This window comes from Sinohyriopsis cumingii, unplaced genomic scaffold, assembly GCF_028554795.1.
Source record: "Sinohyriopsis cumingii isolate HCF-2022 unplaced genomic scaffold, ASM2855479v2 utg000938l, whole genome shotgun sequence".
Classification (NCBI taxonomy): domain Eukaryota; kingdom Metazoa; phylum Mollusca; class Bivalvia; order Unionida; family Unionidae; genus Sinohyriopsis; species Sinohyriopsis cumingii.
In genome coordinates, this window is record NW_028315944.1 from 1,951,385 (window position 1) to 1,976,703 (window position 25,319).

The following is a 25,319-nucleotide window of genomic DNA, read 5'->3' on the forward strand; positions in this document are numbered from 1 at the left end:
TGTGATAAATTTCCAACGTTGCCGGTACCATTATGCTATAGGCCCGCTGATACTAGAAAACAAAATATTAATGTTACTTTGCCGTGCGGAGAAGAAAAAATATTAGTTTTGAACGATATTATTTTCGTTGATATTAATCTTGTCAATGATGCAATAAACGCAGAAAGATCACCGTGGAAACTTGGATATGCAGCAACGATTCACTCGTCACAAGGATTAACAGTAGATGGTCAAGTTTGGATCGTCGATGATAGAATTTCCTGGTCAAATTTAGTTTATCTAGCAGTTTCTCGAGTAAGAAAATTATCTCAGTTAGGTAGGATTAAATTTCACATTAACGAAGATGGCGGTAATTGAGTATCCTTTGGAATTACTTGTAGTTCCTCTTTGGTAAATCCGCGTTGTGGTGCTAGTGAATCTAGAAAATAAATTGCTGGTCTTCCTGACGATCTTGTTACAGCTGATATTTTATGCGTTGTAACACTCCAGTTTGGATCAGTTGCTCTTTTTCTGCCACCCTCGGCTTCTCCCTCCTTATATAAATATCTGACCGTGACGCTACCTAACACAGGTGGAATAGTAGAATCTCGCTTTAGTGGTATTTTTGTCTTTGTAATTGCAATTGCGGGTTTCATTGATATTGTTCGTGTTACTTCGTTATTTAGTGCGTTAATCACGTGAGGTAATCTTGTTACCCAATCGTGAGATCGTTTATCTTGGATAAATTCTCTCGCGTACTGATATCCGAATAATCGTTCTGCAAGAGTTTTATTGAATCTCTCAACGATAGCTTGATTGTGATGAACACCTACAATACCGCGACGGATTTTAACATTATTCTTTTTCATCAGTGAAGTAACCGCGCCAAGAAATTCTCGACCTGGATCAACCTGGAGAAGCTTCGGCCATGTTAATGGAGATCGTGAATAAATTTCGCTAAACGCCTTAGCAATATCTGTTGCTGTTTTATTCGATAACGGTTCCGCTTCCTTGTATCTGCTAGCAATATCAACAACCGTCAACACGTATTTATATGTGACTCCGTCGACGGTATCGTAAGGAAGAAACATAAGATCAGCCTGATGGACTTCATTAGGGACGCTGACAGAGAAACTCGCATATGATATTTTCTTAGGCGGAGGAAGATAAATTTGCCAGACTGCTTGCCTCGATAGCCACGATTCAGCGACAGATTGCTTTACTTTTGCTGCCTTAGCAAGTTTGGCTATTGCTGATTTTCCTCGCCAAAATCCTCGCGGAGAATAATATATTTGCTCCATTATAAATTACCAGCACCTAGTACTAATTTACCTTTCATTGCTCCTTTTATCAACCAAGTTGCCAATTTCTCTTTGAAATTTTTATCAGGAATAGCATCTATTGCGTGAATTAATTTAATATCAGCGAGATGTCTTTGTTGTAAATCTCCGCTGCGATATGCAAGATCGTGATAGTAGCATGCGTTATCGATAGCGTTTACTGGATCCTCGCCAGGATTTGGTTGATTATTATCGTTAAGTCTTATATCTAGCCTTGTACCAGGTCCGCAGTAATTATATCCTGGTAAATGTTTCTCTCCGGGATATTTCGCCCAGGGAGCTCCAGGCAGATTTGTTAAGGAGGTTGCGATGTCTCCTCCGGTTCTACTTTTTTTTTTACAAATCTAAACTTAATTGTCTTACAAACTTCACATTCTCCCTTAATTGCATTCCTGTTGTTGCGTGTAACGACTTCGATTGGATTTATCGTAGCAGTTCGAGTGCGACACTTAACACAATATGAATCCATAATATTCTAATAACATGAATGTAATTGATTTTTCAGCCACAAAAAAACGCGAGCAAGTAAAGCACACCGAGGCATTACCAAATTCGATTAGAATGATAATCATTGGACCGTCGGGATCTGGAAAAACGCAATTGTTGCTAAATTTGATAATGAGATGGCTAAAATGGGATAAATTGTATTTGGTTGCGCCGTCCGTTGATGATCAGCGATGTTATCAAGTACTAAAGGAATTTAGCGATAAAACTGAGGATGGCACAATAGAATTTATAACGGACATAAATGAAACTCCATCAGTGGAAAATTTAGACGGCGATACTAATAATCTTGTTGTTTTCGACGATGTGATGCTGGACAAACAAACTAACCCAGCTAGGATATTCTCGCGTGGCCGACACAAGAACACCGATGTGATTTACGTGACGCAGCGATATACGCAAATTCCGAAGGTAATTAGAGATAATTGTAATATTTTATCAGTTTTCAATGGCGTTGATACTCACACGCTGAGGAATATTCATCAAACTTGGTGCAACGGCGACATGGATATAAATAAGTTTAAAAATTTCTTCAGTCACGCTCAGGCAACACCACACGGTTTTATCACGATTAATCTTCATGATCCGCGCAGTAGATATCGAATCGGTCTTGATCAAATTTACTCATAAAATTGCAGCCCAATCCTGCAATCACAAACAAATTTTACAATACCCCCCCCCAAAAAAATGCTGTTTTTTTTTATGCCTAAAAATGCACTTTGGGTTGAAATTTTGCGGATTAATTTGCGCAGGAGGGTTTATTTTTGAAATCTGAGGCTTCTACGGAGAAATGTTTGGTGGGAGGGTTAAATTTATCTGAGCCACCTGGTCTGTACAACCTCCCTGCTGCTAAAAGTGTTTTAAGTTCTGTCGGACAATGTTTGTTTTTACTGGCACACATATCTTACAATGTTACCAGCAGAAAATGGTTGCTTATTACAGCTCCCATGTTCCATATTTTACATAGAAGTATTGAGCCCAAGAAGTTTTGATTTATGAATCCTAGCTTTACCAACTGACACATTAATTTTGTAGGCATTTTAAAAACAAAATAGCTTGCATATTCATATGGAAGAAAATTTTATTTCTGTACAAAGGGATTGACCGAGTAAACCAAACATTGCCACTGCCAGCAAACTGGGAGTTAGATGTATGTTACAGTGGTGGACAAATAGTAGTTCATCACTGCCAGTCAGACAGAATACCAGGTATATGAACTTTCTTTTTATATACCATTGATTTTAGCATCAATCAGCATAAAAGTATGTATACATTTGTTTTCCAGTTTTTAGGCACGTATGAGTATAATATCTCCACTATTTGAAATTACATCAGCTCCTAGATTAGAGATTGAATTTCATAAGATTAGAATTGTTTCAAACTTAACATCAGCTGGACAGAAAGTAATGCAATCGTCTACCATATTAAAACTATGTGTATATGTGTTCTTCATTTTCTAAATTATTTCTTTTCTGAGTGTGAAAATTATCATTTTATACATTTAAACTATTATTGAGTTTTATTAAGCTGACATTTTCAATCAATTTGTTTCTCTTTCAACCAGACTTTCTCTTGGAGACCTCGAGTACTCTGAGATTTAGGCTGATTGTCTCATGGTCCAGTCTATCGCTGGCAAATAATGTTTGCAAGGAAGATATCAGATAAATCTAAACTTCCTTCAAACCAAATTTTCGTGGGACTCACACGCATAGATCTATACAACTGCCATGTTCATCGATAACAGTCTCTTTGCAAGTCTGTGGACTCATGTTAGATTCCTAGGATTATATTTTTTCACTGTTAAAGCATCATCTATATATAGCCTCTTGTTGATTGCCATTGTTGTTGTCATAGTGTGTCATTGTCATAGTGTGTCATTGTCATAGTGTGTTATTTTCAAAGTGTGTTGTTGTATATGTAAAATACCATTATGCTTTAAAGATGCAGACGACACTGATAGTGTCAGGTAACTCTAATGTATCTGGAGGTATGTATAGGGTGAAAATACTGTAAACAAAATCCTACAGTGACACAAATTACTATCATCTCAATTATTACTAAATGGCCACCACCAGTTAAAACTTTTATATTTATTTTCTTTACCCAGTAGAAAGTTTGAAGCAAGCTTCAACATAGCTTGGGACTTGCATCAGTCATTAACATGCTGATAGCAGCATGATTTCTACTAAAACTCTTGTAAAGTTCACTGATAGCATTGAATTATGTTGTTGTTGTTGGGTTTAACGCCATTTTTCAGCACACAAAAGGCTATACATGGCGGCCAGTATTAATGGTGGAGGAAGAAACCGGGAAAACCCCAGAAAGAACCACCAACGCATGAGAACCTACTGGCAAGCTTTCTCACATACCTACATTGGCCGAATCCGACACTCGAACCCACGCAGACAGAGGTAAGATGGCAGTGATCCATAACGGAAAGCGCTTTAGACCACTTGGCCACTCAGGGCTTCGCATTGAATTATGAGAAAATGTTACGGTTTACCCGTCGGTAGATAACCTGGATTGTCCTGACATGCCATTAAACCCCTATACATACATACATACATACATACATACATACATACATACATACATGCATGCATGCACACACACACACATACACACACATGCATAAATACATTCATTCATACATACATACATACATACATACATACAACATACATACATGCTTTCATGCATACATACATACATACATACATACATTGCAGCTTCCATTTGAGCAAGAATGTGTAAGTACTTACGTTGTGATAATCAAAGTCTGGAGCCCCTACCATTTCGCTTGTATTGTGCACATCAAAATCAGTGGGAATGATTGTAAGATTTGCTTCCAGTTTAGAAGATGAAAACATTAAATGTTTTGAAATGCATGTTAACATAGAAAAAAGTAAAGGAGTGAAGAATTTAGAAGAAAACAAATCCAATTTGAAACTGCAGACAATATTTATTTGGAAATGGAAGCCTCACTAACTGGATCCAACAGTGGATAGTGTAGTGAAAACAACTTAAGAGAATATTGGTATAATAAGACTCTAGGATTACATTTTTGTTTATATTTTTAATTTTGTCTACATTATTCTTTAAACAGAAAACTACATTTGCTTTTTTGTTCTTTATTTTGCCAGAGAGCTTCCAGACAATAAGTTGATCTGCTGGCTTGGAGGTAGTAACCAAAATGAGCCCCAAAACCAACAGGCATGAAGAATTCTGAGCATGTCGAGAAATATTTTCGGCATGCATGCTATTTTTAATTCTTTCAGGATCACATTTAATTATGAAACAAGTAACATAAACAGCCTCTTATTGTCTAAGACGCTACTGCATGTATATTTGAGGCCTGATATAGACATAAATCCTATACTAAAAATATCTTTAGACTTCAATTACATTAGTAATGTTAAAATCAAACAAAATTTGCACTTTGTCTAGGCATTATTATTACCATAAAGGTCACCGGTCATACTCTAACATTTTTCTTTTTACATGATTTGCATTATATGATTAAAAGTAGTTATACTTTCAAGAAGAATAAAGAATTATCAGATGTAAAGAAGAAGTAATAATTAATTACTCAAAATAGAAGTATATAAAGCTGTTACTTCCTCTTAGCTATGATTGCCACCTGTAGAGGATGCCAACCGGAAATGATGTACATTTATCAACACACGAAAAAGTACATACTTCTTGTTGTCGAAAAAGAAAACACTATAAACTATGGTTAGGCAACATTTAGATGAAACTATTGAAAACTGATTTACTGTTCAGCATTATGTATATATGCATGCATGATGCACTAGATTGTGTTCCACTATTTCAATTGTTTTCAAAATTCCCGTTAACATAGGTATAAAGGAATCAATGCTGGCTTCCCTATCTTGGCTGACTTTGTAAAAGTAAAAGAAATCTGCACACTTACAAGAATCGAAAGGAACCAAAGTTGGCTTTTTATGTCATCTGACTAAATAAAAAAGGCACACTTAAAAGAATCCAAAGTCAGTTTCTGGGTTGAATTGCTTTGTAATAAAATAACTTTTGTATTTGATATCCTGTCGTTAACTTTAAGCAATGAGTTTTCTGCTGTGTGTCAGTTGTGTTTATGCATCACCTGGGCTGATAGGTGTCTGCCATATTTAATCATAATTGATACAAACAGGCAATGATGTTTGCAGGGTAAATAGTATAGACAGCATAACTTGTTTTAATAATACTTTTGTAACCCATGCTAGCAAAAAGAGTATCATTTGCACTCACAGTGATTTTATTTTCAAAATAATGATTTTGTTTTAGTAGATACCTTCGTATAGTTAACCTCGACACAATACAAGCTTGGTAAATTTGAACCTTATAATGTATCATGTGTGAACAGCAGGTGCTGATTCAGCCTAAATTCCAAGCTGATTTGGACTATGTCAGATATTCAGCTTAGTCCAGGATTTAAATTTGTTTTTCAAGATGATTATCTGATTATGTTCTAAGAACATCGAGCAGTTCAAATGTGTATTTAAGGCAACAAAATCCCATTAGTACATGTGATAATGGGGTTGTTATATATAATGAAATAATGTAAGACTGTTTTTGTTTCTTTCGCATCAGCAATTTAGTAGTAAACACTTGAAGGGCTAGGTTGAATAGAAGGGATAAAAGTATGCCATATCCGTTTTTGGCATGCGGAAACTACTGATTCTTTACAGAGAGTGACGAGCAATTTTTCTTTTAAAAAACCGAAGTTTTAAGTCTAATTAAACGTGTGCATACATAACAAATGCGTTTTTGTATGACTATAACAATATCACATGTTTGTACAATATATGTGGCCAGTGACCTTTAAGAGCAGCTGAAAATTCAGATGGATAAGATACACTTTGCTAAAGTATTGTGCATGTTGCAATACAATTAATGATCCTTGTGTGGAAGGCAGTTAAAGGGAAAAATATCCATAATACTGAAGGGAAAAATGATTGAGAGAAAAGCCCTATCATTTGAAACTGATTTAATTTTATGATCTTCATTTTTTGTTTTTTTTTTCTAAAATATGAACTCGAAACGAGGATATTAAATGTGGCTAAGTGGTTCTCTAGTCAAGTTTTAAACTGTCATTTTCAACATAGTTTTTTCTTTCATTTAAAGCGTATGATTATTGAGAAGGAAGTGGAACTAGATGGTTGGAAGAAACGTGAAAAATGATCCCTTTATATGTCTATACTTATGTGAGGCATTCACTATAATATTTTAAGTCTGTTCTATGAAGCATTCATATTCAGCATAGATGATGATAAGTCACTTATTATAGGATATTTATGAGTGTATCTTGGAATTTAAATATCTTGTTGGAGGGGTGGTGTTAGGTACCTGCGCAAAATTATAGTTGGGCATCTTGCAAATACTGAACCAAACTTTTCAAGGCAATTTTATTGCTGACAATTTTCAATAGGAAGCCAGTTACTCACGTGACATCTCCATCAAAGGCTCATGAGACATCATGATGAGAGTTGGAACTGCATGCATGGAAGTATATATTGGTAAGAAGGTTATATTGATAATAAACTTAGACCCATAAAACTACTTTTTTCTTTGAGAAATGCTCCATCATTAACCGTTCAAATTAATACTTTTGGAAGAATACATGATTATCATTTTTATCTTTTATTCAGGGGGCCCCGAGTGGCTGAGTGATCTAAAGCGCTCACCTTTCCGGATCACTGCCATCTCACCTCTGTCTGCGTGGGTTCGAGTCCAAGGCTCGGCTAGCGTGGGTATGTGGGAAAGCCTGCCAGTAGCTTCTCGTGGGTCGGTGGTTCTTCCCTGGGGTTTTTACCATGGTTCTTATTTCACCAGTTATACTGGCCGCCATGTATAGCCTATCTTGTGCTGAAAAATGGCGTTAAAACCTAGAACAACAACAACAGTGTATTCATGTTTGCAGAAGTATAAGCACAATACATAAAAGCCTTCAGCAAGTTAAAATACAAATTGAAAATAATTACTTCTTGTTTATTCATCATTGTTTGAATACAAATGGCTGTACAGGTTGGATCTGTAATTACTTTGAATCCACGCTGGTAATTACCTCTTGGTTATTCGTCATTGTTTGAATACAAATGACTCTACAGGTTGGATCTGTAATAACTTCGAATCCACGCTGGTAATTACCTCTTGGTTATTCGTCATTGTTTGAATACAAATGGCTCTACAGGTTGGATCCGTAATTACATTTTAATACATGCTGGTCATATAGATGTTACAGTTTTAATTCAATTGCAGTACATTCTACGTGCTCAAACCCACTATTTTTGTTCCTCTATAGTTTCTCTCAGTGCTCTCTGCACCCATTTTTCGTCTCATTCATCAGATAAAACTCATTGTCTCTGTCTTTTGTAAGAGCATTAACAGTGAACTTTAGTGAGAATGTTATATCTCTTTCCTCATATCATTTTACATTTGATGACTCTTTGAACAATACACTATCCTATAGATCGTATCTCCTCCTAGATCGAGAAAGCTTGACCAACAGTTCTGTAAAATCATAGAACTTCATGGGGCACTATTCATAAGACCCATTTCCTTTCTTAAGTTATAAGTCATAGAATTCCCTTTGGTGTTTACAAGTTCACACAAAAGATGTTACAAATGCATTATAAATATATTCCAGCCAGTCTCATCCTCATGATACGGCTGGAAGAGGGAAAATAGTGAATCTGTTTGAGATAGAGGGTGTGAGCCACAAGTACACTCTGGATCAAATTCGAGGTCTTGCAGAGGATGGACAACTTCACATTGAGAAAATATGAAAAGATGGGTAAATCATGTCAGCTATGTTATTAAACTGCAAAAATGCGATATACGCACATAAATAAGAGTGTAGAATTGTATGGCTATACAATCTCAAAAATGCTCAACCATGTCCTTCTACAAGACCAAAAATGAAACAAGGTAATAAGATGAGAGACGAATGGATATCATTTTAATGACTTTACAAGCCTAAGGAACTTACAAATTGAAGAATATTGTGCTTGTGATCAAACCGACACCAGAATGATCAAATCTATGCAGATGAACAATGCTTTTATTTGAACATGTAGAGTTATTTTGATACAATGCTATACGTTTATCTTCAATCAATGCTTTTACAATGTATTTTGTCTTTAAAAGTATCTTACATTCTTTTTGAGTCTTTTACTGGTAGAACTGAATATCACATCTTCTGATAATCTTGAACAGCAGAGTGGCTTTCAAAATTTTTGCTATAATGTACTTCACTGTTATTTTACTATAAGTATGAATTGTTAACATTGTTCTATTTCAGTGGGTGAAATTACTCAATGACATACAAAACCAAAACCCACCTCAAGAGTTTATAGGATCGTCTTAGTGTATAAAATACACAAGTCTTTTGCCCGTGTACATTCTGATGACATCTCTTCTGTGTGAACTTAACAATGTACCTTATGAGTGGCACCCCTGCTGTGTGAACTTAATATACATTCTGATGACATCTCTTCTATGTGAACTTAATGTACCTTCTGATGACATCTCTTTTGTGGTAACTTAATGTATTCTGATAACATCTCTTCTGTGTGAATTTAATGTACCTTATGAGTGGCATCCCTACTGTGTGAACTTTATGTACATTCTGATGACATCTCTTCTGTGTGAACTTAATGTACCTTCTGATGACATCTCTTCTGTGTGAACTTAATGTACATTCCTGATGATATCTCTTCTATGTGATCTTAACAATGTACCTTATGAGTGGCATCACTGCTGTGTGAACTTGCAGCCGTACCTTCAGTTTTGGCCTGTTTGTATGAATTACTAATAGTCCTTGTTTATTTTGTTGGTTGAAATATGGGTTCTTCATTCTCATTTTATACACAGGTTATATATATACTAAGTCAATCCATTACTGGTCTGAAGTATAGGATGCATTGCAAACAAGACTTATGTATACATTTGTACATGCAGTTTCAAAAGAGTACCAAAAATATGATTTTTTTAGTTTTCTTTTAACTGGTTTACATTGTTTGCAAAAATGTTTTTCTATTGTGTGCAGCATTTCTCTCTTTGCTGTTCTATTGCGTGAAAGTTGAACATGCATATCTTCATTGCAGAAAAGAATCTAAATGAAGTTACTCGTATTGCGGATATTGTTTTGTCATTGCCATTCTGTAATATTTAAACTATGTGCAGTAGTGGTGATCACTATAATCATCACACTTTTGTGAAATGTGTACGTGCATCGAGTGATACTTAAAATCATTAGGCATTTGTGAATCAGCATATTAAGTCTATAATGAGCAATCCTTATAACCATTAGGCATTTGTGAATCAACACATTTAAGTCCATAATGAGTAATCATTATCACCATTAGGCATTTGTAAATAAGCACATTAAGTCTATAATGAGTAATCATCATAACCATTAGGCATTTGTGAATCACCACATTAAGTCCATAATGAGTAATCATTATAAAATAATTGTATGATAATGTGAATCAACGCATTATGGACATCAAGAGTGATCCTTAAAACAATTTTTCTCATCAGGTAAATTACACTGAATCATAGGTGTGATACCTGTCTGATTATTAGGACCACTCTCTGATACTGGTACCACAATTTTTAAGTCACAAAGTCTTAAACTTGAGAAATCACCATGCAATTACAAAACTACCTTATTTATTATGTGCATGATTGAAAAGTCTCAATTAAATAAAGCAGAAATCCCATTGTTTAAGACCTATTCAACATCTGTCTAAAATACTATAAATGATGTTTGTAATTTCAATATAAAGTGAACTTTATGATCTAGACTGACTTTGACTTAAGATACACGAACATCTTTAGAAGAGCCATTCTAGGATAAAATGGTGGTACATTATGTTTGCTTACAGTCTTTACATCCCAGATATAATTATTTAGTATGAGAAACAAAGAATATATTTGCATTACAAGAGAATGTGTTGCAAAGTAATAATAATAAAAAGAAATCATGCATCTTGGACAAATGATCACAAAAAAATAACAATGTTTTCTCTCTGTCAAAAGTAAAATTACATGTGAATTGTTTCAACTTAGAAGGAACTACCATTGAATACCCTCTTTGCCAGACTGCCATCAGCAACAGTTAAAGATAGAACTTGCAACCTGCTTTTGAACTCGTCAATGTTGATGTAACACGCCTGAAAATAAAGATAAGCTGGTGTTAAAATACCAATACATTCCGAGAGAGCGGATATTTTATTTTTCAAAAGTAGCAATGCTTGAATTTAAATTGGTATGAACAAACCTAAAGGGCCGAATATGATTTTAATTCAGGGAATGATATTTGAAGAATATTAATGAAGAAAGATACAGATAGACGCAGACTGACAGACAGACAGACCTGCAGATGTCGGTGTCCTGCAGCGGTTTCCTCGTAGGCAGTTCTACCATGCCCCATTCTCCTGTTATTGAATCCAATCAGGTCTCCTGGTTTTAGCCGTTGTGTTCTCTGAAGACATACATATCATACTGTATTAGTTTTACTTGACTGTGTTTTGTGTGTGTATGTGTGTGTTTATTCATGAAATAAAGTAATTTGTTTTAATCATTATACATGTTCTTTAAAACCATACCGTTGCTATTGTTGTATTCACCTCTTGTGGCTACTTTGTTTCTTTTGTAGTATTTTTACTTGTTTCTTTCAATGAACTCTATCACAGCATTTTGAAATCTTGGCAAGCTTCTAAAATATTGGGAATATTCCAAATGACTGATCAGTATTACAGTAAAAAGGTCATCTTGAACGCTGTCATTTTTTTAACATTGGTCGACCATTAATACAATTTTACTCAAAAGATTGAGACACACCACATCAAGCAACCAATTTAACTAAAAGTTATGTACAGCAGATAAATACAAACTGGTAATATGAATCGTCAAGCACAACAATTACTGTTTGAACATAAAATATTAATGTTTACTTAACAGATACATTAAATTTCAGGGAATCAACTCCAATTTGTTATTACACTGTCACTTGAGTATTATTCTTTATCCAAACCAAGCTAAATTGACTTGTGAAAACTTACAAATGACGGTGATGTTTGTATCACCTTGGCAAACGTCAGGTAGGCACCAAAGAAACCATCCAAATCTTCCTGTATTGAATGATAATAATAACAATAATAATACAGAGGAGATGAAAATGATAATCTGTTAAATCAGTAAATAATAATCGTAAAATGCCTTTGAAAAAATAGGAAAATGAAAAGATGTGTATTTAAGAGACGAAACTTACTCCCGCATGAATTAAACTCTTTTCTTTATCGAAGAAGAGGAATAATATTGAGATAAGAAGAAATGAATTTAAAGAAACATAACCGAGAAGAACTAACATAACCATGGATCACACAGAGCAAAACTGCAACAGGACGGCAATGAACAAATGATTAAAGACATTCTGTACTTATCAAACAGTCTGATGTTGTAAAAGTAATTTCCGTGAAAGCTGATATCTTTTGCCTATGTCAAACTGATCAATATCTAAATTCCTAATATCTAATAGAACTGTATTATTTAACACACAGCTATATTGAAAACCTTTGGTTGGTCTGTTGCAATGTTACTTGTAGCTTATCACACCAGCTTCGTACCGACACATGGAGTGAATTTTCTGCAATTTGGAAAGAAACATGCATGTCTGAGATACCTTATAAAGTCATATCACTTCATGGTGTGTTTTTCTGGCACCTTACAAATTCAAACCACTTCAGGATATGTTTTACTTGCACCTTACAAAGTCATATCACTTCATGATGTGCTTTTCAGGCACCATACCAAGTGATATCACTTCATGGTGTGTTTTTCAGGCACCATACAAATGATATCACTTCATGATGTTTTTTTCAGGCACCTTACGAATTCAAACCGCTTTAGGATGTGAATTTCAAGCACTTTACAGATTCATACCACTTCATGCTGTGTTTCAAATTCCCTACAAAATCATGCTGTGTGTTTCACATTCCCTACAAATCCATGCCGTGTTTCAAGCACCCTAACAAAGTTATACCCCTTCATGAAGCATGTTTCTAGGCACCTTACAAAGTCAGGTCACATTTATTGATGTGTGTTTCAAGCACCTAACAAAGTTATACCTCTTTACGATGTTTGCTTCAGGCACCTTACAAACTCAGATCACATTTAATGATGTGCGTTTCAAACACCTTACAAATTCAAACCACTTCAAGATGTGCGTTTCAAGTACTTTACAAAATCATGCCATTTCATGCTATATGCTTCAAACACCCTACATAATTACGCTATTTCATGTTTTTTCACACACCTTACAAAATCATACCACTTCATGTGTATTTCATATACCTTACAAAGTCATACCATTTCATGCGTATTTCACACACCTTACAAAGTCATACCACTTCATGTGAATTTCATACACCTTACAAAGTCATACCACCTCGTGTGTATTTCATACACCTTACAAAGTCATATCATTTGGTGTGTATTTCACACACCTTACAAAGTCATACCACTTCATGTGTATTTCTCACACCTTTCAAAGTCATACCACTTCATGTGTGTTTCAAGTGTCAAACAAAATCATACCATCTCATGATGTATGTTTCAAGCACACCTTACAAAGTCATACCACTTCATGATGTGTGTCTCAAATACTTATTTTAAAGTCATACTGCTTCCTGATGTGTATTTCAAGTGCTTAACAAATTCATGATATGCTTCAAGCATCTTTCAAAGTTATTCCACTTCGTGTGTGCTTGAAGCACCATACAAAATGATACAAATTCACAATGTTCTTCAAGCATCTAACAAAGTTCTTCGAGCACCTTACAAAGTTCTTCAAGCACCTTCCAGTATCATACCACTTCATGATGTGTACTTCAATCACATTACAGACTCGTGTCACTTCATGCTGCGTGTTTCAAGAATATTTCAAAGTCATACCACTTCAACTAGTTTTCCATTTTACACTTCAAAACAATGTCACCATTTATTTTATTCTTGATGCTACTACTACTACTGATGATGATGATGATGCTTTACACAGCTTTATATTTCATCAATGCCATGCAAAAAAACAACAAAAAAAGACAATTATTGGTGTTATGTCTGATATATTATATACTTACTTCAGGGACTGCCATCGAAGACTGCGTTCCTGGATGCCAGTTAATTCTCACAATCTGGGATTAATAAATACACAAATTGATCAACGAGTAAATTACCTTATTCCCTTATTTTAAGTTGCAATGAGTGACTGTTATGTCATACTAAACAAATTATAATTTTTATTTACCAATTGTGACAAGACTGCTATAAAAATGATATCAAGGGTAGGTAAATCCTATCATAAAATTTGCTTTCAAAGCCTCTTCTGTTAAATCGCATACCCAGCAAAGAGTCTTCTGTTAAATCACATACACATCAAAGAGTCTTCTATTAAATCACATACCCAGCAAAGAGTCTTCTGTTAAATCACATACCCAGCAAAGAGTCTTCTATTAAATCACATATCCAGCAATGAGTCTTCTATTAATCACAGACCCAGCAATGAGTCTTCTATTAAATCACATACCCAGCAAAGAGTCTTCTATTAAATCACATACCCAGCAAAGAGTCTTCTATTAAATCACATACCCAGCAAAGAGCTCAGACAGGAGTCCAATAAACTTGTAAACTGTGGATCAAAAATTCGGCATTACAAACCAATATCACGCGTGCACAGATATCAAATAAGAATTAGAACAAGAAAGTTTTAAAATATGCATATAACAAAAATAATATACTGCCCTGTTTTATAACTGTCTTCTGGTTTGAAGACAAGTCTGAACCAGAATAAACGTTTCTCCACATTATGGTGATATATGTCTCTATACTACTTTTTTGTCAATACAGTTAAATAAATCTGGGTTGAGAAGAAAATCTTTATTTGTTGAAAAAAATTAAGGAATGGGAGAATATGATGTGGCATAAGCCACACAGTTCCAAAAGTTAAAATATTGTTGCAGATTTCAATCTGCAAAGTTTGTACAAATGTATTTTTTTATAAAAAGGAATAGGAGAGAGAGAGAGAGAGAGAGAGAGAGAGCGAGATTGTCACTTGCCTCACCAATGCCATTAACCTCGATAATTTTTTTTTCAGTAATCATGTGTACTGGATGTTCTCTGTAAAAGATTGGGTCTAAATTTAAAATTAGTTGTAATATTATACATATGTAACTGACCAATCAGAATCCTCTCTGCATGAGTCATAGGAACACTGGTACTATTTACAAGGGTCTGCCTCTTTGATAACACTATGTGTTAAGAACTCACAGTAGTCGTTTGTATATATCAGAGTTATTGATAGTTAGAACACGACGTCTGTTATGTTTATCGCAGTAACACAACATGGTGTCAGAAGTGGGATAATAATTATAATTGGAATAGGACGTGGATCGTAAATGGATATTTTGAAACAATAACATTACAATCCACGAAAGATTTTACACGAATTTAAAACCTTAAAAACGTTGACAATTCTGCATACGAACTTAATACCTTCGAAATGGATCTTTCCGGCATGCCACCCCCTACCATGGACTGGGGCAATTCCAACCGTACCACATCATGTGCTAAATTCCAAGAACACTGTGAATTAAAATTTAACGGACCGATGAGTAGAAGAAGTGATGCAGTCAAAGTCAATTACATTCTACTTTGGTAGGAGACAAAGGTAGAGATATTTTCAATACATGGACTCTAACGGGTGAAGAAAAAGGACCCATCAACGCTCTTTACAAAATTTAAGCATCACCTGCAACCAAAATTAAATCCGGTCTTTGCCAGATTCAAGTTTAGCAACGAAATTCAAGGCACCAGGACAGTAGACGAATATGTGACTTCAATGAAACTCTTGGCCAAGGACTGTCTCTTCAAAGACGAAGACGATATGATTCGTGATAGAATTGATTTCGGGGGATCGTCATCAAGGATAGGAGAAAAACGTATCAGCGAAGACGAAAAGTTGACCTTGGAAACCAGTGCTATTAACCTCAATAATTTTTCTTTCAGTAATCATGTGTACTGGATGTTCTCTGTAAAAGATTGGGTCCAAACTTAAAAGTAGTTTTTCATGGTTCAAACATAAACAACAACCAACAAATGAAATTTAGCATGAAATTTCAACAAAGTCAAGGAAGCATGAAATGTAACACAGAAACTTCTTGTTTAACATGGTAAAATCACTTACCAAGATGCATATCATCACTGGTGTCTAGGTAGATCAGTATGAAATAGCATGACAAATCTCATGTGGTCATAAACTACATGCAAAAGCTTAACCAAAGTCAGCAAAACATGAAATGTAGGTTACAGTGATCTTCTTTTGTTCCAGAGGTGTGCATATAACCATACTTTTTATACTTGAAGCATGAAGCGCCTCAGAAATGAACATTAAACACACAATGTAATCCAAGTCAGTGAAGCATAAAATATGGGACATAATGACCTACTATTGAAATGAAATAGCAATGCTCATAAAGATGCATCTCCTTTCAAAGTTTCTTGATCCTAGAACTGATAGTGTTTACACAGCAGGAACAACAACCTATGTTTCTTGGTCCTAGAACTGATAGATTTTACACAGCAGGAACAACAACCTATGTTTCTTGATCCTAGAACTGATAGTGTTTACACGGCAGGAACAACAACCTATGTTTCTTGATCCTAGAACTGATAGTGTTTACACAGCAGGAACAACAACCTATGTGTTTATGACCTAAAAGCAAAAATATAGACTTAGCCTGTACATTGTGAAATGTAGGTCATACTGACATTTTTTGCTTGGGTGTGATGTTAATATAGATCATTACAATCATTTGGTTTAATGATTTAAGCATGAAGAGCTAAAACAAATAATTTAACCAAACTCAGCAAAGTGTGAAATAATTTGTGCAGAGTTACCTATTTTTGTATAAGGGTGCAGTACATAAAAAGTTGCATTGCCTCATAAAGTTTCATGATTCTTGGTATGACAAAATGTAAACAGGATGCAGTATAAATATTTACATGGTCATGAGCTAAATATAAAAATCCTAAGCCTGTAAAGTGTTGAATATATGTCATGGTGAACTTCTTTGGTTGCAATAGCAATACATACAATCATCTATAATGATGATTCTAGCCTTGAGACTGAATAAACTTAACGCATGAACATCATCCAATGTCAGTGAAGTGTAATTATGGGACAAACTGATCTAATTTTGACATGAGGGTGTGGGTGTGGTACTCACCCTCTTGCCAGGTGTCATGGTTCTAAATATAATAGCTTGTATATAAGAAGCAAGAAACCCTGCTTGGTAATGAGGTAAATGCAATATCACAGTGACCTTCTTTTGTTCATTTAGTTGGATGATTCTAGCATGGACAGAACCTAAACATTAAAAATACAAACATTGACCAAAGTCAGTAAAGCATAAATATGGGACACATTGGCCTATTTTTATAATGACGGTGTAGTAAATCATCAAGCTGAATCTCTTCACAAAGTTTAATCATTGTAAGTGTAACAATATCATATGCAGGGCGCAAAAATATATTTAGTCATGAACTAAACACACAGACTCGAGTTAAACCATCTTCGCTAGCCCTGGTTCTGATGTGTTGACCCTGTCTACACATTGGTGGATCACGCAGATATTTCCGGACTTCAGGTCTGTGAATTTTATTGGATGTGCAGGCAGTAAGCCACCACATTCAATCAAAATTAAGTTTTTCAAATCTGAACACTATATGATCGAAACGAGGGGAGCGCAAAACTTCAATGGGCACATTAATAATTAATTTTCCAGTGCCAGTCTATGTTTGTGCAAATACGTTTCACTCAGATATACCTGTAATGGTTTCTCTCTGGCAGGTAGCCACACTTTCATTGTTAAGTCTTGCAAAGTAGCCTTTTGAAGTCAATTGCCTCCACCATTTCTGGCCAATCTACAATGCACCACTGTTACACGCCATTGGTTAGTTGGCATTACATACTAACAGAGGCAACTCATGAAATCCAATAGATGCTGCTAGGACAAAGCACTAAAATATCTGCTTGATCTGCCAAGATGTAGCTAGGGTTTACATATCAGAACCTTGGCTAGTGAAGATGGAGCTAAGCCAGGGTAGTGTGAAATATGGGTCACATTTACTTTCTTGTTATAAGGATGTGGTACTAATAGAGAGATGCACACAATCATCTTGCTTGATGATTCTACCAAAAACAGAGATTGAAAAATAAACTTAAAGCACTATATGTAACTAATTAAAGTGAAACCTTAAATATGGGTCACAGTGACCTATTTATCAAATGAGGCTGCATTATTCATAAAGATGTATCCCCTCACTAAGGTTCATGATTCCACATGTAAAAATGTGTTTAAAGTATACAAAAACCTGAGCTCAGCACGTAAACTTTACAGAATGGTCAGTTAATGTTAATGTATGTTCTAAGTTAGCCCCTTAAGTTCCCTCCATGAAACTCACTCCAAACTATTTTCTAGTACCTAGTAAGAAAGAATGGTTGAAATGATGTAAACCATTACATATGTTTCTGATTTACAGACGTCAACAACTGAGATAGAGCACTAGCTACCCCTAACTTCACAAATGTGAACTATAACATCATGTTAAGAAGAAGAGTTACCTGGCTGAATGGATTCTTTCAAATATGACCGGGACTCGAATAAGTACTTCAAACATGTAGGGGTATTGCTTCCGAAAGTCCTCAGCAACACGAAACAAATCTACAAAGGTCGAATCTCCTCCCTTCACAGTGTTGTCAAATCTGTCGTCATGCAGCCAAGAGAAGCAAATTGAAATAAATAATGAAAAGAGTAAGTATTTGATTTATTATTTATTATTTTGTTGCTGTTTACTTCCCCAGAAATAGCATTAAAGTCTGTTAAAGGATTGAGTTGGCACATTATTGTTGTTTGACGAGAACAAACAAAACTTAAATTCACCAAAACAATATTGATAACTGCAAATTTAAATAATAAAAGAGCCCAAATATTTTGAGTAGGTACAATGATTCATAGCGGAAGATGGCCAACATTGAAATTTTTATAATATTTGGTCATTTTTACAAGTATTGTGAGTGCTTTTTTGCAAGACACTATGCTAGATAAAACTAGGTATCAAGTATCTTCATCAACTGCCCTTTCACAATAGCTACTGAGTCTCACTCACCAGTCACAAGCAACCGCCTTCCAGAATGTGATTCATTTTCCATGGACTCAAGACTATCTTTAAAGGACGAGACCACTTCAGAATTGTGTACATGACAGAGAATTACATTCTTATATGTACTTCATTTATGATGGCCTCTATGTTAGTCAGAGAATACTCTAAGAGTTCCCGGATTTAACACTATCCTCTTTATTCAGCATTACAATTGTTCTACTTTTCAGACATTTTGAGTCCATTGTCATTTTTACCTAATAGTTTTGTCACACACATAATTTTACAGTATCTGGCCTGCTTGTTCGTGTAGATGCCGAACGTTTTTATAGAGCAGTATTTTGTTTATCAATCATTGTTAAATTTATTGAGAAATTTAAAGTCTAAAATGTTATATAGAACAGTTCAGATATCCCTCTTATTTTTTAACTCTAAATTATTAATTTTAAATAGACAACGGGAAACCCAACATAACTTCCTGTACAAATAGGCACTGTCTTTACAACTAATTGTTCATAATATTCTGTACAAATAGGCACTGTCTTTACAACTAATTGTTCATAATATTCTGTACAAATAGGCACTGTCTTTACAACTAATTGTTCATAATATTCTGCATTATGGTGTGACAGGTTTTGGGGCACCATTTAAAAGATTTTTCAGTGTCATTAGTATAAAATAGTAAAAGTATTATTTTATTCTACATGTATGACTGATATATATATATTGTAATCAATGATACAAGCCCATGTGCAAAAAAAACCAAAATGTTTATTAATAATTCACCCTTTCTGGCGTGTCAAATGAACTCAACAGATGCTGCATGCTGACCTACAGTATACATGTAGAATATCACATTAAAACCCAACAGACAGAAATTTGCATGCAGGCCATGTTTACTTAGCAAGGATCACACTATTTATGAAGAAATTTATTTAATATTATCCTGCAACATGTTTGCTCTTACATACTTCTATGACCACAAGAGTGAAGACATTGTTAACAAAAAGAATTTTACCAATATCAACATATAGTGATGTTCAAGTCGGTACTCATGTTAATGTCCAGTATGAAACAGAAGACACTCGTTGTGAGTTAGGGACACATATTAGAAACTTCAAGGATTATGAAGGACTGGTTCTTTGCCAAGAAAGAGGTCAGTTATGTCTACTCATTTCTTTTTACAATTTTTGCATATCGAATGATGAAAGTGGATAGCCTGAATCATTAACATTATAAGTGTAAGCATAAATTCGGTTATTTAAAAATAAGCCAATCTTTTGCTTCAGATTTTGTTTAAAGATATACTTCAACCTCATGTTGCTAAAAATGATATCTACACCACACGATTATTGAACATGACTCGACCTCCTTTGTGTTGAACAACATTGTCTCAAAACTTGTTTATGCCTTCCACAATTCAACTGTGCAACCATGTCTGCTTCCCTCTCTCCAAAATGAATATGTGACTGTCTCAGTGAGGGGCACTTGTGTTACCGATTGAAACAATTAGGAACCCAGCCACTCAGAATTTTACATCCTATTTGAATTAGGAAAAACATAAATGTTCTTCATATTATTATATTGATCATTGGGTGGAGCTTGTTCAGCATATATGATTAAGAACAAAATGCAGTAGCTTAATTCGTGATTTTATACCTAAACGACATTTGCCCTATCTGTCAAGTCTTTTGATTGGTAGATTTAAAATAAAGATTTAATTGGATAAGGATTACAGCTTTTCTTAATGCTTATATATACTAGGACTCTTTTTCCAACCAAATCTTTCTCCCATTTCAGTGCATTCTTTGTCTTCTGCATTGATAAAAAAATGATAAAATGTGCTAATCTCTGATGTTCTTTTCACAGATTAAACTTCTTGAAGGTAATGAAATTTTAATCAGCACAAAGGTAGCAATCATTTGAAAGAAGTACAAAACATTGACAGCAACAGGAAGTCAGACAAAACCCCATCGCCATGCTAAAGGAAATTCCAACTCTAGTAAAGGGTATGTATAAGATGCTTCAAAATTTTTTTATGTAATACACATGATACATATGCATTTCAGACTGGAAACTAGATTTTGAATTTCTTTACTTATTGCAAATGTACATATTTTGGAAATATATATCCTAAAATGTTTAGGAGAAATCTCCCTGAGATGTCAAAATTTTGGGAAATTTCTACTGGGACTACCCGTCAGTCCTAACTATCGGTTACCAGGGTACACGATCAAAAGGGAATTGTGTTAAATGTGAACCTGAACTGCTTTGTTGTAGCTCAAATGTGCCAACCCCGAAAAGAGCTGTAAAAGTAATTTTTAATAATATAAGTGGCAAAAAAGCATACTCTGAGCATAAAAAGATTATATATTACATGCCATTATTACAGAAAACTGTATGAAAAAGTACATGCAGTTAAACTTTTTGTCAAAAATTGGCTAAATTCATTTGGATTAGTAGTAAGGATGATAATAAACAAAAGAAATTGATAAATTATTTGTGCATAACACTCACTTTGACTAGCGTACATGTCTACAGTAACTTTCGCGAATAGTTGTAAAGTCCACAAATGATGATTGTTGTATTATCCTCAACCTGCCATGATTCATCCCATAGCGACTGTCTGGTGTAACATGATTTTAAGTTTAACAAAATCCCTCTTCTCTAACATTTGTCAGTTATATAACATCCATCAGTCACATAAATACATGCTCGTTCTTTTTGGGCGGGGTATTGTTTGTTTTTTTAATGATAACTGGTGCCATTTATGTGCAATATGGCTGGTCTGCTATGTGTGCAGTATCATACTAGAATGAATCTAGGGCGAGTGGTTTAATATTTAAAAACTCGTCTGTTTTCTTGGAACTGTTTCATGTAAAATTCACGCAGCAGTTACACATTTATACACGTGGTGAATTTTTAGTCGATTTTTTTTTCTCAGTGTTATTAAGTAACAAAATTTTTTTTCCATTATATTTAAATATTTCAGTCAAATATTTCAGTCTTTATAGTTGTCCATTTTGTTTATTTTTTCCTAACGTGTTATAAGAAGTGCATGTTACGTGTAGCCAATTGTTTGTGTTACCTTTGCCGTGACAAAAGAAATATGTCTTGGGTTTCCTTCTAATAAAATGGGTCCAGTAAACAATTATGTGAACAGGGGCCCTGACCTGAACAGTTAACGCTCACTCCAGGGCCACAAATTGGAGGCAAAAATGGCATTAGTTACAGGGGAAATTTATATTGTGCTTTCTTTTATTTGAATTGCAGTATGTATTTAATTATTTTTTTGTCAAATATTTTTAAATCAGTACTTACTGTCACTGTTGACAAAAGGTATTGGCCCATTTAATTTCGTCTGGATCTCAAAACAAGAGTGTTTAAGTCACGAGAAAATTGGCGCACAAACCATGGATAGACAAGTTAGGATGGTTGAGCTTGAAATATCAGCTTTGATTCTTAAATAGGCCACGCATGAAAGGATTGCATTGTTGTATCATTATATAGTACACGTATGACAAGTAAATTGTAAGCAACCATGCGTGCCCCTGTGATGACGAATAAATGCTTACATGACACGAGCCTCAAACTGTAATCATTAGTGTGTCTCGATCTGAACTTGGAAAACTTTTTTAAAACTGGTATTTGATTGTTCATTTTATTACCCCGCTTATTATCATCGGGAGAGTACCCGGGTACCCATTGGCATCTTAATCCAGAAGTAGTCAAATTTGAAATATGCGATGTGACTTGCAGGTATCTCATCAATAGTGCAGTTCATATGTTTGCTACTTAACTACGGTAGCTCTATTGGTAGAGCAATTAGACTCATGGTGTAAGGGGTGCTCATGGAGGGGTAGTACCTCTGGTGGGGGTAGCAGTCGTACTCCCTTGGGGGTAGCTAGTCCACATTTGGTCTCCACTTGGCTCTCAACTCTCATCTGTGGCTCCAAGAAGCTGTAGTATGCGCAGCAGCCACACCACGGGCAACGGCTTCGACTGGCCGGCCAAACCGGGTTGAGGGTAACCGATGGGTTTCCGACCCCCGGTGAGTCAGAGATTGTCACCCTATGCATGTGAAGACTGGAACCGGTGGACTGCGCGGAGGAACTACCAGCTGGTCAACGGGCAGAAAGGTGCCATGCGATGTGGAGGGCTAAGATCACGGCAAGACACGTAGGACGCCTTGGTCATCCAATGCATCCAGTCTCCACTCCAGCCGTCTTGACTACGTCTTGCAACTGGACAAAGTGGAGCCTGGACAAGAGAGTGAGGCTGACGCAGCGCAACTCTTCCTCACTTTACTTCAACTCACGCGCAAGTCATTTATGTCATCACCCATGCCCAAGTCCTGCGGCGATGGGCGACCTTCGACGAGGCATGTGTGTATGCACTGGCAGCCGTAGTCGCTGACCTGCACGCAGGCGGCTCAGGCCAAGAGGTCGTCTTCCATTGATATGTAGCAGAAATGGATGGCGGCAGCCATCTGAGCGACTAAGCAGACCTCTTCAGGATAGCGCTGCTTACCTCGATAGCCTGAGGAAAGGGCTAGAAAAGGTGGCCTAAAAAAAGCCTGCTTCATCTACCTCGATGAGCTTATCGCGGGTGGAGGGAATCCCATTCTTGTGGTCGAAATACAAAGAAAACCCAAAAGGTTCCACTCACTCTTGATGCGTGGAACATAAGCACTCTATTGGATCGTGCAGAAGCTGTCAGACTAGAGAGAAGAACTGCCCTGATTGCAAGAGAACTTGCTCGCTGCAATATAGAGATAGCAGCCCTAAGTAAACTCGATTGGCCGACGAGGGCCAACTGACTGCAGTTGGAGCTGGTTACACCTTTTTCTGGAGTGGACGTTTCACCGATGAACATCGGGAGTCTGGAGTTGGATTCGCTGTTAGGTCGAGTTTGGTGAATAAGCTCTCCATCTTACCAAAGGGAATTAATGACCGGATTGTAATGCTGAAGCTACCCTTACATGGAAATAAGCAAGCCACACTAATTAGTGCTTATGCACCAACCATGACCTACACTGAGGAAGCCAAAGACAAGTTCTACCAGGATGTGGAAACTTTGATTGCATCGGTACCAAAGTCAGACAAGCTGATCATTCTTGGTGATTATAACCCCAGAGTTGGCGCGGACTACATCTTGTGGAAGGGAGTTATCGTTAGACATGGAATTTGCAACTGCAACAGTAATGGACATCTTCTCTTGAGAATGTGCGCAACATTTGATCTCCTGGTCACAAACACCATCTTCCGTCTGCCTAGTCGCAATAAAACAACATGGATGCGCCCACGGTCTAAGCATTGGCATCAGATCAACTACATCTTGGTTCGTAGGAATGACAGGCAGGATGTCCGTGTGACCAAGGCCATGTGTGGTGCTTACTGCTGGACAGACCACAGGCTACAGATTTCCAAGATGACAATACCTTCAAAGGGAATTAAAGTCCAAAAACGACTCAACGTCTCCAGGCTGAAAGTCTGCAACAATGAGCAAGCTCTGTCCGAAGCGACACTGTCAGCCGGAAAGGCCTTTGGAAGATCATGGCCAAATTTGGATGTCCAGAAGTCTTCGTTGAAATGGTGAAACAGTTTCATGATGGCACGAAACTATTCCAAAGCCTTTGCAGTTATGAATGGTGTGAAACAAAGATGCGTCTTATCCCCCATTCTCTTCAGCCTCATGCTCTCCGCAATGTTGATGGATGCTTTCAAGGACAGTGATGTTGGAGTAGGTCTCCGATACCATCTGAATAGGAAGGTGTTCAACCTGAGGAGGATCCAAGCCAAAACCAAAGTCCATGTTGAGAACATTCTCGACCTGCTGTTTGCAGATGCCTATACCTTCGACTTCAGCACGGAGGCAGGCAAGCAAAAGAGCACGGACCTTATCCACATCGTGCTCCAACTTCGGACTCACCATCTCTACCAGCAAGACCGAGGTTCTGCATCAGCCAGCTCCTGAAGAAGATTACCTGGAACCACCCATCACTGTCAATGGCCATAAGCTCAAAAATGTAGACAAGTTCACATACATCGGCAGCACCCTCTTACAAGCAGTCCACATAGACGATGAGGTCAACACAAGGATTGCCAAAGCCAGCATAGCATTTGGTAGACTCCGCTCAAATGTTTGGGATAGGAGAGGCATCAAGCTTGCCACCAAATTCAAAGTTAACGCAGCGATTGTTCTCCCCACCCTCCTCTATGCTTACGATACATGGACTGTGTATAGCCGCCATGT

General features: G+C 36.2%; 2 protein-coding genes across 2 annotated transcripts in view; both read right to left on the reverse strand.

Moving 5' to 3' along the window:
• Positions 1 to 9,300: 9,300 nt before the first annotated feature.
• Positions 9,301 to 25,319, reverse strand: part of LOC149772999 (uncharacterized) — a 263,921-nt gene continuing 247,902 nt past the window's right edge. Inside the window, exon 16 of the transcript XR_016417506.1 lies at positions 9,301 to 9,505. The gene's annotated coding sequence lies outside the window, so the exon portion shown is untranslated. The remainder of the gene's footprint in view (positions 9,506 to 25,319) is intronic.
• Positions 10,913 to 17,149, reverse strand: LOC149773000 (gamma-butyrobetaine dioxygenase-like). Its single transcript, XM_089946960.1, has 5 exons — positions 17,132 to 17,149; positions 13,988 to 14,041; positions 11,912 to 11,980; positions 11,224 to 11,331; positions 10,913 to 11,020 (listed from the first exon to the last, which is right to left on the reverse strand). Exons 1-5 carry the CDS (start codon positions 17,147 to 17,149, stop codon positions 10,913 to 10,915), a joined length of 357 nt encoding a protein of 118 aa, XP_089803086.1.

What these genes read in the sequence shown, in the direction of transcription:
- LOC149773000 (XM_089946960.1), bottom strand. An exon ending in CTTCGATGGCAGTCCCTGAA is followed by an intron (nt 11,981 to 13,987) that starts GTAAGTATATAA and finishes CATTCAATACAG; the next exon opens with GAAGATTTGGATGGTTTCTT. An exon ending in CAGGACACCGACATCTGCAG is followed by an intron (nt 11,021 to 11,223) that starts GTCTGTCTGTCT and finishes CTTTATTTTCAG; the next exon opens with GCGTGTTACATCAACATTGA.